The following is a 17,391-nucleotide window of genomic DNA, read 5'->3' as shown; positions in this document are numbered from 1 at the left end:
GTTCACATTAAATTAAGCCTTGATATCTATGCATTGGCTGTTAAATATACAGTTGTGTTTCAGGATGCAAGTAATTGAAATGGTCCTTCATGCTTCGTGCTCTAGTGTAGGCCTCCTCAATCTGCTGCCAGGCTGGTAGCCAAGGGGGGTGGAGGTGGTGGTGGTTTACAGGTTTAACCTCCTCCCTGAAAAATTTCAGATAAAAAAACCTAGTTTACTTATGAATAAACAAATCCCCATGCTAAGTCTATGACAAACAAAAATTAGAATTCCTCTAGAACTGCAAGCACTACCTCAACCACATTTTGGTAATTTGTTCACACTATCATTACCTACCTTTCTCCCAATTTACATTGCAATAGCAGCAAGAGCCGACTTAGTGGAAGTGACCACGTTTTGACGTTGCAGATGTTTAATCAATATTTTGGCCATGAAGACAATGTAATCCACCAACACTGACATCAGAATCGGACTCCCCAGGTTAAACTCCATAAGAAAAACCTAAGTTTAAATACAATTTACAATGTTTCCAGGTATATAACAAGTATGATGATTTAAGTTTTACAAGTTTGAGCTATCAAATATTTTTTGAATAACTAGGCCCCAGATTAAAGGTATTTTTATGGAGTTTCTAAAAATATATGTGTGGGCCATTGATCTTAATTTTGATTTATTCCAATTTATATATTCAAGTGAAAATATGTTTAATCAACTTTTTTGTGTGAAATTTGAACATAGTTATAGATATTATGTAGTATAATTTGTTTTTACCCCATGTAATTATCCTCAATATTTTTGAAATATTATAAAAAACACCTGAAAGTAGCCACGTCACTGCTGTCTTGCTCTCTTCCCCCCCCCCCTTTCAGAGCTCTGACTTACGTCCGCCTTCTTGCTCCTCCCAGTGGGGTATAAAAGGAAGGCATGAAAGCAGTAGCTGATCATTGCAAACACAGCTGTCTTACTGTGCAATTGTCTGCTATCTTGAGTTGCTGTTCTGAGGCTGTTAATTGCTGTCAGTGTTTCCTTTCAATCGCCTGAGTCCAGAAGATGCGTAAACGTCTATCAGAGGAACTGAACATTTTTGAGTTCATGGCAGACCAAGAAAGTAGCAGGTTGAGAACTGTTGCAGCAGCTAGTACTGATGAAGACCTCAGAACATGTACACCTGGATTGCAGGTGAAAACTGAGGAAACCGTGAAAAATGAGGTGTCTGCCACTGATTAATCTAATCTGAGCCCTGCCAAAGAAACCATGTAACAGGAGCAAAGGCAAAAAGCTCTGCCATTGTTAGACCTTGTATTTCATAAAATAGAAGAAGACAAAAATTAACTTCTGCCAATTATGGAAAATATTGTCCTTTGTGGTCGACAAGAACTGGCTTTAAGAGGGAGCAATGATTCAGGACCTATTACCTGTGAAGAACCTTTGCACAATGATGATAATTTCAGGGCCTTGTTGAGATCTCGTGCCAGATCAGAAGACACTGACTTAAAAAGTTATCTTGAAATTGCAGCTATGAATGCCCAGTATACTAGTCCTCAAATACAGAATGAATGAAGAATGAATGGTGACAAGAGAGTCAAAAAATTGTTAAAAGATACACTGCATCACAGTGTTTCTATGTTTTGGCAGATGAAACTTTAGTTGTGAGTGCCTTAGTAGTTATTGCTCTCAACTGGACTTGCACTCTTGAGTGTCCACTGAAGTTTATCGATGGAGCCAGATTTCTGTCAAAGTGTATTGACACAGTTTTCAAGTGTTTCCAGCAGGCATTGTATCATTCTTTTGTAACCACTAAATTACCAATTAAGGGTCATTTTCAGGAGTTTTTTAGACTTGAAACTTTGTAGCTAAAAGAGAAATTTGATTTAATTAAGTCTATATAAAAATATAAGATGAGTAATAGAATTTACATTATTTTGTGTTTTAGACTTCTTCATGATTTGCTAAAAACAAAAACAAAACCCCAAGCCCTAGTCATCTTGTTCAATGGTCAGGCATTCTAAGAGCTTAAGTCCAAAACACCTGGAATGCCACAGGTTGAAGAGGCCTGCTCTAGTAGTTTGAATGTTGGAATGAAATTCTAGGAGACTAGGGGTTGAATCCCTCCACGATTATGAAACACTCTGCTTGTCATTAGGGAAAAAAGCAGTGGCAATTGAATTTGAACTAATTGGAGGATCATCTGATTTACTTATGTGTCTGATATTTATACTTATTGATTCTAATGGAAACTTTTCATTGCATAGCCATTAATCTATATATATAAAAGTCTTTTGGAATCACGGCGACTCACAAAACAACAAAACCCCAAACCTCCCAAACTCTAAAATTCGCAACGCAATCCATCATCCCCGCCTCTAGTAAGATACAACACAATTATACTAAAAACACAATCACAATTCCAACAACCGCAACAGGCAATGTACGCATGCGCCACAATCCTCCCAACCCTTTCCGCGCGCGCACACACACACCTCGCTCACCCTTTCTCGCGACCTCCACCGCCCTCGCGCCCTTCACCCTGTTGCTTCATCTTCCTGCCTTCTCAGCCCACCCGAAAGGTGGCTACTCTCTGCGGGCCTCCAGGTACCCCCCACGGACCCATACACTTTGCTGCCGGAAAGGCCGCGGAGGCTCCAGGCGCCTGCTGCACCTCCAGCCCTCAATTTCTGCCCTTCCCCAACAGCCGACACACATACACACACACACACACACCACATCCATGTACACCCGCCCTCCCCCGCTACCTCCTCGCCCCCGGGAGGGCATCTCTTTCCTGGGACGGCGTCCTACGTGAGGCTGGTGCTTGGGCGCCTGACTAGGCCTCGCCTCCCTTCTCAGGCAGCAGGCCCAGCCAAACCCTTTTCCCACCTTTCCCTCCTGCAAAGGGCAGCCGCTCAGAAGCCCAAGGCAGCAGGATGGCGACAGAGGACAACAACCCTCCGTGGCTGTGCTCCGACTCAGCCAGCAAAACATTCTGGACTCCAACTCCCAAAAGCGCTTGCAAACTTCTTCAATGGCTATGAATTCTGGGAGTTGAAGACCCAAGCGGTTTCCAGCAACACCAATGGATGGCGTTCCGGACTCCAACGCCCAGAAACCCTCGCTGGATGGTTCAAAGGCTAGGAAATCTGGGAGATGAAGTCCATGTTACCGGTTGAAAAGGCCATTGGCCAGGCACCAAGGGAAAAAGGACAGGAAAAACAAAGTCACCCTCCTTTTCTCTACGACTGGCCTTCATGGTCTCTCAATTAGCAATAATAATAATAAGAATAAAAATAATCCAGTAATAATAACCCAACCACACATCCTCAGGAGTAACAGTTAAACTGACAGTTCAAATAATAATAATAATAATAATAATAATAATAATAATAATAATAATTGCACAATGTCACATATAGGAGTATTATTATTATAAATTTAAACCATAACTATCCATATCTCACATTTCTGTCTATCTAAACAAACATACACGGAATTTCATGTCTACACTTTGGCCCTGTCTCCAAGACATCTCATTAACTATCCCTATTATACAAATGCAGGGTACTTTACTTACTTACTTAGGCGATCCCTCGACGTTCGAGGACGATGGTCTTCCAACCTTGGTATCTTGGGCGTGTGTTCTTAGGTGACTGAAGAGACCGATTCTTGACCCGCATATTCTCCCGCAGTGAGGACATCGGTTTCCAGGTGGAAGGCGGTCCCGGTCGGGGTTAGCTTGACGCTCCTTCCTCTTGGCACGTTTCTCCCTTAAGCCCTCCGTTCGTGCCTCTTCAAACTCCGCAGCACTGCTGGTCACAGCTGACCTCCAATTAGAGCGCTCAAGGGCCAGGGCTTCCCAGTTCTCAGTGTCTATGCCACAGTTTTTAAGGTTGGCTTTGAGCCCATCTTTAAATCTCTTTTCCTGCCCTCCAACATTCCGTTTCCCATTCTTGAGTTCAGAGTAGAGGAGCTGCTTTGGGAGACGGTGATCGGGCATTCGGACAACGTGGCCAGTCCAACGGAGTTGATGGCGTAAGAGCATCGCTTCAATGCTGGTGGTCTTTGCTTCCTCAAGCACGCTGACATTTGTCCGCCTGTCTTCCCAAGAGATTTGCAGGATTTTCCTGAGACAACGCTGATGGAAACGCTCCAGGAGTTTGGTGTGACGTCTGTACACAGTCCACGTTTCGCAGGCATAGAGCAGGGTTGGGAGGACAATGGCTTTATAAACAAGCACCTTGGTCTCTCTACGGATGTCCCGGTCATCGAACACTCTCTGCTTCATACGGAAAAATGCTGCACTCGCAGAGCTCAGGCGGTGTTGTATTTCAGTGTCGATGTTGACTTTTGTGGAGAGGTGGCTACCAAGGTAGCGGAAATGGTCAACATTTTCTAATGTTGCACCGTTAAGCTGTATTCCTGGCTTTGCAGAGGGATTAGCTGGTGCCTGTTGGAAGAGCACTTTGGTTTTCTCGATGTTCAGTGAGAGGCCGAGCTTCTCGTATGCTTCTGCGAAGGTGTTTAGAGTGGCTTGTAGGTCTTCTTCTGAACGCGCACAGACTACGTTGTCATCAGCATATTGGAGTTCTATAACAGATGTTGTGGTGACCTTGGTTTTGGCTCTCAGTCTGCTGAGGTTAAATAGCTTGCCATCTGTCCGATAGATGATTTCCACTCCGGTGGGAAGCTTCCCATCAACAAGGTGAAGTATCATAGCGATGAAGATGGAAAATAAGGTGGGGGCAATAACACATCCCTGCTTGACACCTGATTCAACCTTAAATGGGTCACTTTGGGAGCCGTTGCTGTCCAAGACTGTTGCCATCATGTCATCATGGAGGAGCCGCAGGATGTTCACAAATTTGTCAGGGCACCCGATTTTTTGGAGGATGGTCCAGAGAGCGCTGCGATTCACTGTGTCGAATGCCTTTGCAAGGTCAATGAATGCCATGTACAGAGGTTGGTTTTGTTCCCTGCATTTTTCTTGGAGCTGTCGAGCAGTGAAGATCATGTCCACTGTTCCTCTGGAGGGGCGGAAGCCATTCTGGGATTCTGGGAGGGTGTCTTCTGAGACAGGGAGAAGGCGGTTTGCAAGGATTCTTGCGAGGATTTTCCCGGCGGAGGTTAGAAGGGAGATACCACGATAGTTCCCGCAGTCTGTTCTGTCCCCTTTCTTGAAAAGGGTGATGATGGTGGCATCCTTGAAGTCTGCTGGGATTTTCTCGGTCATCCACACCTTTTCAATAAGCTGGTGGAGTTGTTGCATCAGCTCAGGTCCACCCTCTTTGAAGATTTCAGCGGGAATCCCATCAGGTCCGCTAGCTTTGTTGTTTTTTTGTTGGCTGATGGCATTGCTGACTTCTTCCAAACTAGGCAGTGCTGCAAGCTCATCCCTGGTTTGTTGTTGCGGGATTTGTGAGAGGGTCTCTTCGGCCACATTGGAGCTGCGATTCAGCAGGTTCTGGTAGTGCTCTTTCCAACGTAGTGCAATTGATGTTTTGTCCTTCAGAATTTTGGTTCCATCTGATGAGCGTAGGGGCTGTATGCCATGGTTTCTTGGTCCATAAATGATCTTTGTGGCTTTGAAAAATCCCTGAGCGTCATGGGTATCTGCAAGGTGTTGGATTTCTTCAGCCTTCTTTGTCCACCAGATGTTCTTGAGTTCTCTGGTCCTTCTTTGGACCTCGGCTTTTGCACTGGCATAGATCTTTTTCTTGGCAGCACAGTTGGTGTCTCTCTGCCATGTTTGGAAGGCTTTCCTTTTGTTATCAATCAGCTGTTGGATCTCTTTGTCGTTATCATCAAACCAGTCTTGATGTTTCTTAGTTAGGTATCCAATGCTTTCTTCGCAGGCTGTGATGATGGAGGTCTTCAGTTTGTTCCAATGTTCCTCAACATTTTCGGGGTGTTCTGTGGGTAGATGATCTTTGAGTGTTGTTTGGAGAAGGGCTCGTTTGGAGGGCACCTGAAGGGCTTGGGTGTTCATTTTTCGCCTTGTTTTCCTTCCTTGGAGTCTGCGTTTGGGGACGATCTTGATAGCCATCGTGGATCGGATTAGCCTGTGGTCTGTCCAGCAGTCATCAGTACCTGTCATGGCTCTTGTGAGAAGCACATCGCGGCGGTCTCTGGCACGTGTGATAACATAGTCCAGGAGGTGCCAATGCTTTGACCGAGGGTGCTTCCATGATGTCTTGAGCTTGTTTTTCTGGCGGAAGAGCGTGTTGGTGATGACAAGGTTGTGCTCTCCGCATTTGGTGAGAAGCAAGATGCCATTCGAGTTGCTGTTTCCGACCCCGTCTTTTCCTATGATCCCTGGCCACAGGTCAGAGTCCCTTCCGACTCTTGCGTTAAAGTCCCCCAGGAGGATGATTTTGTCCTCCTTAGGTATCTCCGATAGGATGGTATCCAGCTGACAGTAAAATTTTTCCTTGATGTCTTCGTCAGCATCTAGAGTTGGTGCATAGGCGCATATGATGGTTGCCTGTTGGTTTTTGGCAAGGTTAATTCGGAGGGTTGAAAGTCGTTCGTTGATGCCAGTGGGTGCTTCAGTCAGGTGCTTCACCAGGTCGTTTCTGATAGCAAAGCCAACTCCGTGTATTCTTCTTCGCTCTTCTTCAGGTAGTCCCTTCCAGAAGAAGGTGTAGCCTCCCTTTTCTTCCTTCAGCTGCCCCTCTCCTGCTCTCCGGGTCTCCTGAAGGGCTGCTATGTCGATCTTGAAGCGTCCCAGCTCTCTTGCAATGAGAGCAGTCCTGCGTTCGGGGCGCTCGCTGTCAGTGTTATCTAACAATGTCCGTACGTTCCATGTTCCAAAGTTCATTTTTCTTTTTTGGCCGCAGAGTGGTGACCCCTCTGGACGCGGCAGTCCAGTCAGGGTAGGAGAGGCAGACTATGTTTAGGGCACCTTTTCTAGCCCCTTCCCCGTGTGGGGTGAGCAGAGCGGATCCTAAAAAGGGCTGCTCAGTCATGGATACAGCTGCCGGACTACTCAACTGCCTCGGTCCTTGAGGTAGAACGACTGAGTCCATATCCACCGCCCATGTGCCAGTCTGTGACTAGGGGCTTCCAGATTTCACAGTCCTGCCCCCGTCGCCACTCGCTGATCGCCATGGGACTTTTGTAGGTTTGTTTTTATTTTTGTTGGAAGACGCCTGTGCGTGATTTTTTTTTAATGTGTGGAGGTCGGTGCACGGCCGGTCAACACACAGTCTTCACAGAGTGAGGTTCCAGCAGTGGTGTGGTTAACACAACGACAGTGGCTTCTCAGTCTGTTGCAGCCTTCTTCCGCCTTCACAGCCGTTGTAACATGTACCATGTTATCCTCCGCCTGCTCCGCCGTTGAGGTCTTTGGGTCTTCGGATTGTGCTTGGTCTGGAACCTCCCCTGCGGCCACTCCTGGGAGTGCATCACTCCAGTGCCCACAGGTTCATCGGAACACGCAAGCCCCCTCACCACGGCAAGGTGACAATCCATCGAGGGGGACAAATGCAGGGTATATTTATCCAAATCTAGGTAAATCCCAAAATCCATGAACATCAGTATTTGTCAGAACCCTGGCAGCAGAGCACCAATAACCTTACACAGAGGCCAGTCTCTATCTAATATCTTTATTAAAGAAATATATAAAATCAATAAAAACCTCCCCTGCGGCCACTCCTGGGAGTGCATCACTCCAGTGCCCACAGGTTCATCGGAACACGCAAGCCCCCTCACCACGGCAAGGTGACAATCCATCGAGGGGGACAAATGCAGGGTATATTTATCCAAATCTAGGTAAATCCCAAAATCCATGAACATCAGTATTTGTCAGAACCCTGGCAGCAGAGCACCAATAACCTTACACAGAGGCCAGTCTCTATCTAATATCTTTATTAAAGAAATATATAAAATCAATAAAAACAAGTGAAGAATATAGTTCAGAAGCAGACCTTTCAAATGAGGTCAAATATAGTCCAAAAATGTATTGTCCAATAAATGATATTAGAGTTCAAAGTTTTAATCCACTTGACCGAAACACACACTTTGCCAAGCAATAGTGTGGGGAAATAACAGAGTCTTAGAGTCCAATGAAGCTTGACAACAAGGCTGGAAATAAACTTGATTCTTGACTAGATCCGTGACTGGAGACAAGGCAAAACATGAAACATGAAACAGGGTCCGTGGTAAAACCGCGAGGCAGGGCAAGGCTTGAAGCTTGATCCGGGAAGCAAGGAACTGGGATTACGAAGTCCACACACGATCTCTCTCCTGAAGCTGATCAATTGACTCCGCAAAGAATCCCTCGCGCCAAACACCTATATTGGGTCTCGTTTTCCCGCCAACAGAACTCTTTCCCTAGAGAACGGGAAACGAAACCCAACTCTGTCCAGATGTGTGACTCCTTAGAATTTCCCAAGGGAAGCAGGCCTAATCGGCTTGATTTTTGGCAGCGATGCGTAAACTCCTTCGTTGGGCCTCCCTGACTCCCCTTTCTCTAGCATAAGATTCCTTCCTGGGAAACGGAGGGGAGTTCTGCCCAAGGCCTGTTTGGCTGAATTCTTGAGGGCAAACATCAACATCCTGCAGGTGAAGAGACTCCGGCTCTTGCTGAACCGGCGAAAACCCCATGTTTTCCTCTTCGTCTGCCACAATAGTACTAGGAACAGGACTACAAGGCCCATGAGTCATCACAGTATTTCAGATTTTTCTCTATTGAAGGAAACATATTGGAATGCCGCGCCTCCATCTAGGCCCATCCACAAAACATCTCATTAACTATGCACACTATGCAAATGCACTACATACATTTATATATTAGTTTACTAAATTTACATCCTACCCTTCTCACCCCGACATAGACTCACAGAGGCTTATAAATAATATATACGTACAATACATTATATTATTATCATCGCACAATATCAACATTACATATTACGTACTATATTCTACTATACCACTATACTGACATATTATTTCTAATAAAAATAATAAAATAAATACAAAAAACCCAAAATAAAATAATACAATTAAAAAAACATAAATAAAAATAATATAATCAAATAATAAAATATAACACATACAAATAATAAAATAAAATAATAAAAACACAAATAATAATAAAACAATAAAAATAAAATAAATGCAAATAATACAATAAAATAATAAAAAACAGTAAAAATAATTAAAAACACTCAAAAATTCATACAATAAAATACTATAATAACACAAAATAAGTAAAAATAATACAACAAAATAATAAAATATAATAAATAAAAAACGTAAGTTAAAATAACATTAATTAAAAAATACAAATAACATCAAATAAACATTCCACAACAATTTTTAACCAATACCACCAGCACTTTGCCACAGCAACGCGTGGCCGGGCACAGCTAGTGAATAATAACCTTTATTGGATTTACCTGAACATCATTGCTGGCAAGCAACTTACATTGTCCATGGAGAAGGTTTTGTTTGGACGCTGTTTGGAAGTAACATTGTATGATATATTCTCAGTAGTTGGTTCTTTAATTCCAAATTTGATTTTTTTTCAAATTACATACAGTTTTAAAACTTATTGAACCAGCTATGTTTAGGATTTGTATATTGTATCTGCTCCTACATTAGCAGCTTATTATAGACTATAGTATTGATACTGACTAAATCCAGAATCATATAAGTGCCCACTGGTTTGGGAGTTTCACAATGTAATATTTTTGTTATATGGATGAAACATCTAACCATTGTATGTAAACAATTACATGTGAGTTTCATAAGCAATTTGTATACCAGAACAAAATCAATAAGTGAGAACATAACTCATGAAATAAATCTTAATTAGAAATAGAAATTCTTACAATTTATTGAGTTTTGCTTTTTGAATTTTGATATAGACTAAAAATCTCCCACTTTATTGCTTAATATGAGTTTTTCTGATCTAGCATGGTTATAGGGAAGTAATCATACTTAATTGTCCATCAACTTGTATTCAGCTATTTCTGAAGATGCATCCATTACAGTTCTGTGCACATCATTTGGATATAAGCATGTGCACATTACTTGGATACTTTTACATGCAAGTCTTTCTTGTGAAATAGACAGGTTCTGTTACTGTACCTTCTAGACATGAAATGAAATGTACCTTTTTTCTCTTTCTTTTATCAAGCTGGACTATTGTGCACACTTAAAAAACCTAGAGACTGTTTCTGAGAAACATAACTACAAGTTTGTTCAGGTAGGTTCAACTTCTTGGTAAGTCACAGCAGTTCTAAAACCATTTTCAAAACTGAGGCTATACTTCTGTGTAGACTTTTCTGACAGTCATCCTATTGAACTGAGGTTTGCTTCTGTGTAAATGGACAGGATTTCACTGTTAACATTGCTTTTGTTAAAATAATATGTGAATGTTTGTCTTTTTTAAAAATAAAAGCAGAAAACCTCATATAGTCAAAATTGAGATATTGTTCCCTAATTTTGTCTTTTCTGTTTTCATAGGGGGATATCTGTGAGCTGAATTTCATAAAAGAATTATTTGAGACTGAGAAAATTGATATAGTATTACATTTTGCAGCGCAAACACACGTGGGTGAGCACTACATAGCATTAATTTTCAGCATCTGTACAATTAATAAATGGTATACTTGAAGATCTAGTTGTTATGGGATGCTCAGGGGCAAAGTTTATGTTGATCCTGGATATGTACTTTTATATTGCACCTGGAAGGAGTGTTCATCTGCACAGATTATAATGTATCTCCATTTACCATTCATTTTTTGACAACTGGTATCAGCCATTTGCTTTGTTGACAGCTGGTCAAATCATTCTTGTATAACTTGTAATTGAGCTGTCTGTGAACTGCCTGTCATGCCTGATATTCTTCATGATGACACAAATCAGTGTCAGAAGATTTGAGACTCATAGTTTTGAAATCAATATTTCGCTATGTGATTGCAATGGATAATTGAAACACATGAATTATACTATACATGACTGAACACTAACATATAGGAAACACTGCATGAACACCAAGCACAAAGTAGCTGCACGCAATAACATCCTGCGGAAACTGACTGGAAGTGCATGGGGTGCAGACCTACAAATAATAAGAACATCAGCCCTGCCTTGTCTTTCTCAACTGCAGAGTACGCCTGTCCTGTTTGGCACAAGTCTGTCCATGCAAAGCAGGTGGACATAGCACTAAACGAAACATGCAGAATAATCACAGGATGCCTTAAACCTACACCTGTTGATAAACTCTACAAGTTAGCTGGCATTGCCCCTCCTGACGTACGACGGGAAGTTGCTGCTAACTGTGAGAGAAATAAGGTTGAACATTGTGAAAGCCATCCACTGCATGACTATCACCCTCCTCCCACCAGACTCAAATCAAGGAAGGGCTTCATGAGAACCATCACTCCTATTGATGTCCCCCCAGCAACAGCAAGGGTGTCCCTCTGGGCAGCTAAACCAGGAAATTCTAACTGGATGGCCCCTCATGAGGGTCTGCCTCCAGGAGCAAACCAAGAATGGGCAACTTGGAAGTCCCTAAATAGACTGAGAAGCAGAGTGGGCAGATCAAAAGACAACCTGGCAAGATGGCACTACCTGGAGGAATCCTCCACCTTGTGTGACTGTGGAGCTGAACAAACAACTCCTCATATGTATGCTTACCCACAATGCCCTGCCTCATGCACAGAGGAGGAGTTGTTTAAAGCTACAGACAATGCGATTGCTGTTGCCCACTTTTGGTCCAAAACTATTTAGCTGTTTGTGATTCCTTTATTTTATCACTTTTAAACTTATTTATTATGCAATGTTTTTGACACGAAATAAATAAACTATACTTAAATACTTAAGGCAGACTTTAAACACAAACACAAAAGCTCTTGTAATTAACATGGTTAGTATTGATTTATGGCTTCTAAATGTAATTTTAAAACATGAACAGCCTTTCCACTTGTACACTTTATGACATCTAGCTGTCTAATATGAAGATCTTTGTTTCAAAGATCTCCATATTGCACACATTCTCTCTGGGGAAAGAGAGGGAAAGCATTCCTTTTAGCCTTTAAAAACTTTCAAAGAAGAAAACAAAAACAACTATTAAAATGCTATAAAATTACTAGGTACAAACCAACTTAACATTTATTTTGAACATTTTAGAAATAATAGGCAGTCTTTTGTTTAATTTTTGGGAACTGAAAAAGCATTCTTCCTTTCTAATGTGAGTTCAGATCTAGAGGTCCCCTCATTGCCTTGACTTTTTGGTAGCCATATTGAACTATTGTTTCTCCCCTTTTTTGTCTTAAACTTTAGATGCTTCCTTTTTGCACAGTCTTGAATTCAACTATGTTAATATTTACGGGACTTACATTCTTGTTGGTGCTGCTTATGAGGCTAAAGTGGAGAAATTCATATATGTCAGTACCGATGAAGTTTATGGGGGAAGTTGTGATCAGGTGAGTTTGGATCATTCCCCCCCCCCTTGTTTTTAGATGTTTTTATAACTGCGTGTCAGTTATGAATGGCTTTGTTTATTAGCTTCTCATGACTAACCTAAAAAAAACTGATCAGATGGTAGGAATTGAGAATCTCTTGTCTACAACATAATAAGCTTTTTGTCTTACGTTTGAAGCAGTGACTAGGCTCTTGAAAATATTAGAAAGTCAAAAGTATTCCATTGAAGAAATGTGTTCAAGTGTTATTGCAAATGTGACTTTGTTTTCTAATTAGATGTTTGATAATGTGCCTAACTGAGAGATTACTGTTCTTCATTCACTGCAGCCATTTGTACCCTAACATTTGTATTAAGTTTATATTTTCAACATAGTTAATACCTAGAATGTAAAAAAATAGTTATTTTTCTAGGAATTTGATGAATTGTCACCCAAAAAGCCTACAAATCCTTATGCGTCATCTAAGGCAATTGCTGAATGCTTTGTCCAATCCTATTGGGAAAAATACAAGGTAAGCAATAATAAACCTAATGAGAGTTGAAATTTTATTATTTTTCCAATGTGCTCAGTTTTTGCAGAGATGTTGATTCATGTAGAAACCAATGACCGAGCTAGGCATACTTTTCCAAAGATCACAAATGATTTTGAACTCTTGGAAAAAGGGAGAAATCACCAAAGAAGAATTCAAATGAATAGCCAACTCCTGTAGGGAAAAGGTATGCAAGGCTAAAGTGCAAAATGAGCTCAGGCTTGCCAGAGACATTAAAAACAAAAAAGGGCTTCTTTGCTTACGTTGGTAGCAAAAGGAAAAACAAGGAGGTGATGGGGCCTTTGCGAGGAGAAGATGGGGTAATGCTGACGGGATAGGAAAAAGGCAGAACTACGTCTTCTCACAAAAAGAAATCTGTCCTCAACCTCAGCAACATGGAGTGGATGAAGGATTAGGGGAAATCCAACCCCAAATAGGAAAACAAGTTGCCCAGGAACACCTGGGCGCTCTAAACGAATTCAGGTCTCCATGGCCAGATCAACTACATCCAAGAGTATTGAAGGAACTGGCAGAAGTTATTTCGGAACTACTGGCAATCATATTTGAGAATTCTTGGAGAACAGGAGAAGTCCCAGCAGATTGGGCGAGGGCAAATGTGGTCCTTATCTTCAAGAAGGGAAAAAAGGACGACCCAAACAATTACCGTCCGGTCAGCCTCATGTCGATACCAGGGAAGATTCTGGAAAATATAATTAAGGAAGTGGTCTGCAAACACTTCGAACAAATGCTGTCATCACTAATAGTCAACTCGGATTTATTAAAAAGAAATCATGCCAGATTAATCTGATTTCTTTTTTCGATAGAGTTACGAGCTGGGTAGATGCGGGGAATGCCGTGGTTGTAGCGTATCTGGATTTCAGTAAGGCCTTCAACAAGGTCCCCCATGACCTTCTGGCAAACAAGCTAGTCAAATATGGGCTAGGCAAAACTACGGTTAGGTGGATCTGTAATTGGCTAAGTGAACGAACCCAAAGAGTGCTCACCAATGCATCTTCTTCATCCTGGAAAGAAGTCACTAGTGGAGTGCCACAGGGTTCTGTCCTGGGCCCGGTTCTGTTTAACATCTTTATTAATGACTTAGATGAAGGGCTAGAAAGCATGATCATCAAGTTTGCAGATGACAGCAAACTGGGAGGGATAGCTAATACTCCAGAAGACAGGAGCAGAATCCAAAACGATCTTAACAGATTAGAGAGAAACTAACAAAATGAAGTTCAACAAGCACAAATACAAGATACTCCACTTAGGCAGAAGAAATGAAATGCAAAGATACAGAATGGGGGACACCTGGCTCGACAGTAGTACGTGTGAAAAAGATCTTGGAGTCCTCGTGGACAACAAGTTAAACATGATCCTACAATGTGATGCGGCGGCTAAAAAACCTAGTGGGATTTTGGCCTGCAGAAATAGGAGTATAGTGTCTAGATCCAGGGAAGTCATGCTATCCCTCTATCCTGCCTTGGTCAGACCACACCTTGACAAGCTGGAAAGTGTCCAGAGGAGGGCAACTAAAAATGATTAAAGGTGTGGAGAACAAGTCCTATGAGGAGCGGCTTAAAGAGCTGGGCATGTTTAGCTTGCAGAAGAGAAGGCCGAGAGGAGACATGATAGCCATGTATAAATATGTGAGGGGAAGTCATAGGGAGGAGGGAGCAAGCTTGGTTCTGCTGCCCTGGAGGCTAGGACACAGAACAATGGCTTCAAACTTCAGAAAGGAGAACTTCCTAACTGTGAGAGCTGTTTGGCACTGGAACTCTCTTCTTTGGAGGGTTGGATGGATGGCTGGGTGGCCATCTGTCAGGGGTGCTTTGAATGTCATCTTCCTACTTCTTGGCAGGGGGTTTGGACTGGATGGCCCGTGAGGTCTCTTCCAACTCTATGATTCTATGACTGCGTGCAAAGAAAAATAAAAAAGCTACAATGCAACTTGCATTTTTGGAATTTGTGTAAGCAGTTGCACCACAAATAGAAAGAGAGGTGGACGTCTAGCTATGTATTCTGTGGATTTAGTCAAACTGCTATATCACAAATAGCAACCACCTCGGTGCTTTAACCTTCCCCAAGAAATAGCTACCATCTCCAAATCACTTTAAAGCTTAGTTTTTAAGAGATGTGAAATATTTCCCACTTCCTATCACTGAATGGTAGAGGAATTTATTCCCCCTCTGCCAGCAGAACAGCACTGGTTACTCTTTCTGGGTTTAGTGGACAGTTCCCATTAAACTCTAGGTCAAAGATGGAAAGCTGCAAGGAGCTGGGGTTCCAATTTTGTACTCCTACAGGGAGTACAAAAACCTACAGGGTTGTTTGAATGCATGGTCTACCAGATTTTTCCTAAAACCAAAATATAATGATGTAGCCACTCGCTCCCTTTGGAAATCCAAATCTTAATTTGTACAGTTGCTGATTAGAGCAGATTTGACATTTACAATATGTGAAACACTTTAAAGTTTATAATTTTGATTTTGTGATTTTTTTTCGAGATATGAATAGAAAATTGCTTAGTCTTGTTTGTTTTGGAAAGGAAATACTCTAAACAATGTTATAGCTGTTTTGATTGGATTCAATCTAGTAATATGTGTCATGTATATTTTAAAGTTTCCAGTCATTATCACACGGAGCAGCAATGTTTATGGACCTCACCAATTTCCAGAAAAGGTAGGTTAGACAAAGATAGGTTTCAGCCAGTACTCTTGTATAAAATAACCCCAATGTAGAAATGCTTGTTCATTGATAAATTTTAAAGAAGTAATAAAATAAAATGAACATTTGCTTCCTGAGAAAGCTATAGCATGGCATAGGTATTGCATGTCAACACACTGGGAGGTGTGGGGGCCTCTCTATCAATATCTGACATTTCATTCTCCCTAAAACAGTGATGGGCAACCATTTGAGCTTGGTGTGTCAAAATTCACCAAAAAACCAAGCATAACTTGGGTGGTGTGTCATTTCGCTGTTTCTAATGGTGGGAAACAACACCATAGCACAGGCCCTCACCTCTCTCAGCCTCCCTCTCACTTATCTCAGTAATGATGGTCAATTAGAAATCCACGACACCCCAGAACAGTAGGTTGGATGATGGTTGCTGTGGCTATGTGGTTGCTGGTAATGGCGATCACAGGGCCCCCAGAGATGCGTCCACTGTGCCATTCCTCTGCTTCCTGTTCTTCCGGCAGGAAGTGAGGTCAAAGATCTCCTAAAGGCCTAACCGGAAGTTCCAGAACTAGACGCTCTGTGCCAGAGTTCTGTTGTTTTGGCCTATAGACCTCTGGCACAGTGTCTACACTACACTACAGCAAATTTTTTATCTTCGGCTACTGCACCTGGCTGTGCCAAGGATGAAACGTTCTTTTCGGTACCCTGTTTCCCCAAAAATAAGACAGTGTCTTATATTAATTTTTGCTCCCATAGATGTGCTAGGTCTTATTTTCAGGGGTGTCTTGTTTTTTTCATGAAGAATAATTCACATTTATTGTTGAACAAAAAAATGAAAATTTATTACATACTGTAAAGAGTTGTCATCACAAACCAGCATAACCAATCCAAACTGTCTGGACACTACTAGAGAAAATGTGGTGTTCGTGTCCCAAACATTGCACTGGATCTCAGAATTTATCTGTGAACATCTGCACATCCACTACAGATCTTTATTTCACTGAGTTTGGCAGTAGTGGTGTTCAAATCAATGATAGGTAAAGGTTTCTTCCCAAGCTTGTGTGTGGTCGTGGATAGTGGGATTAGTGGATGCACCACCCGTGGATACAGGATGTTGTACTTGTACACATTTATTTAAAAAAAAAACTGCTGTGAGGAAGTAGGAAGTTGGCTGTGTTTCCTAATCCCTATTACTGTACTCCTTTTTAAAAGCCAAAGTTAAAAACAAAGAGGATGAAAAGAGAGAAGGGGTGGTGGTGGAGAGGCTGTGATAGAAGAGAGTTGCTCCCAAAGCAAAATGACTTTCCAGCGTGGGAGAGCATATCAAATCAAACTTTGGGGAAGGCAGGTTTCCCCCCCCCCCCCATCATCCCCACGAGGGAGCTTTCTCTCTCCCCCTCCCTCAAAGGCACCCTCCTTCTGCCTCTGCTTGGTGCCCAAAAGTTTGGCAAAGAGACTCAGTGAAGGGAGAAAGCGCTCCTTCTCCCCATTTTTATTGCAAAGTGTTCTGATCATGTTTTTATGCTTGTAGTATCCCAGATGGGCAGAGAGCTATAAAAATTGAGTCTTTTTCTTGTTTAAGTCAAAATGTCTGGATTGTAATTGCTATTGCCTTCTTGTTTTTAAAAAAATATTTCTTAGGTTATCCCGAAGTTTATTTCACTCTTACAGCAGAACAGGAAATGGTATGTGGCACAGTTATATCCATTATTTCCACCCCCACCCCCAACTTCTTAAAGATGTACTTGGCAAGGTGTG

At 42.0% G+C, this 17,391-nt stretch overlaps 1 protein-coding gene across 1 annotated transcript in view; it reads left to right on the top strand.

Moving 5' to 3' along the window:
• Positions 1-17,391, top strand: part of tgds (TDP-glucose 4,6-dehydratase) — a 30,874-nt gene that overhangs the window by 4,320 nt on the left and 9,163 nt on the right. Inside the window, exons 3-8 of the mRNA XM_003218663.4 lie at positions 10,139-10,207; positions 10,468-10,558; positions 12,289-12,431; positions 12,841-12,939; positions 15,577-15,636; positions 17,275-17,318. Of these exons, the coding sequence (XP_003218711.1) occupies positions 10,139-10,207; positions 10,468-10,558; positions 12,289-12,431; positions 12,841-12,939; positions 15,577-15,636; positions 17,275-17,318 (506 nt within the window). The remainder of the gene's footprint in view (positions 1-10,138; positions 10,208-10,467; positions 10,559-12,288; positions 12,432-12,840; positions 12,940-15,576; positions 15,637-17,274; positions 17,319-17,391) is intronic.

This window comes from Anolis carolinensis, chromosome 3 (assembly GCF_035594765.1).
Source record: "Anolis carolinensis isolate JA03-04 chromosome 3, rAnoCar3.1.pri, whole genome shotgun sequence".
Lineage (NCBI taxonomy): Eukaryota > Metazoa > Chordata > Lepidosauria > Squamata > Dactyloidae > Anolis > Anolis carolinensis.
Note: the sequence above shows the minus strand (reverse complement) of the source record. Positions and strands in the feature narration are given on the sequence as shown.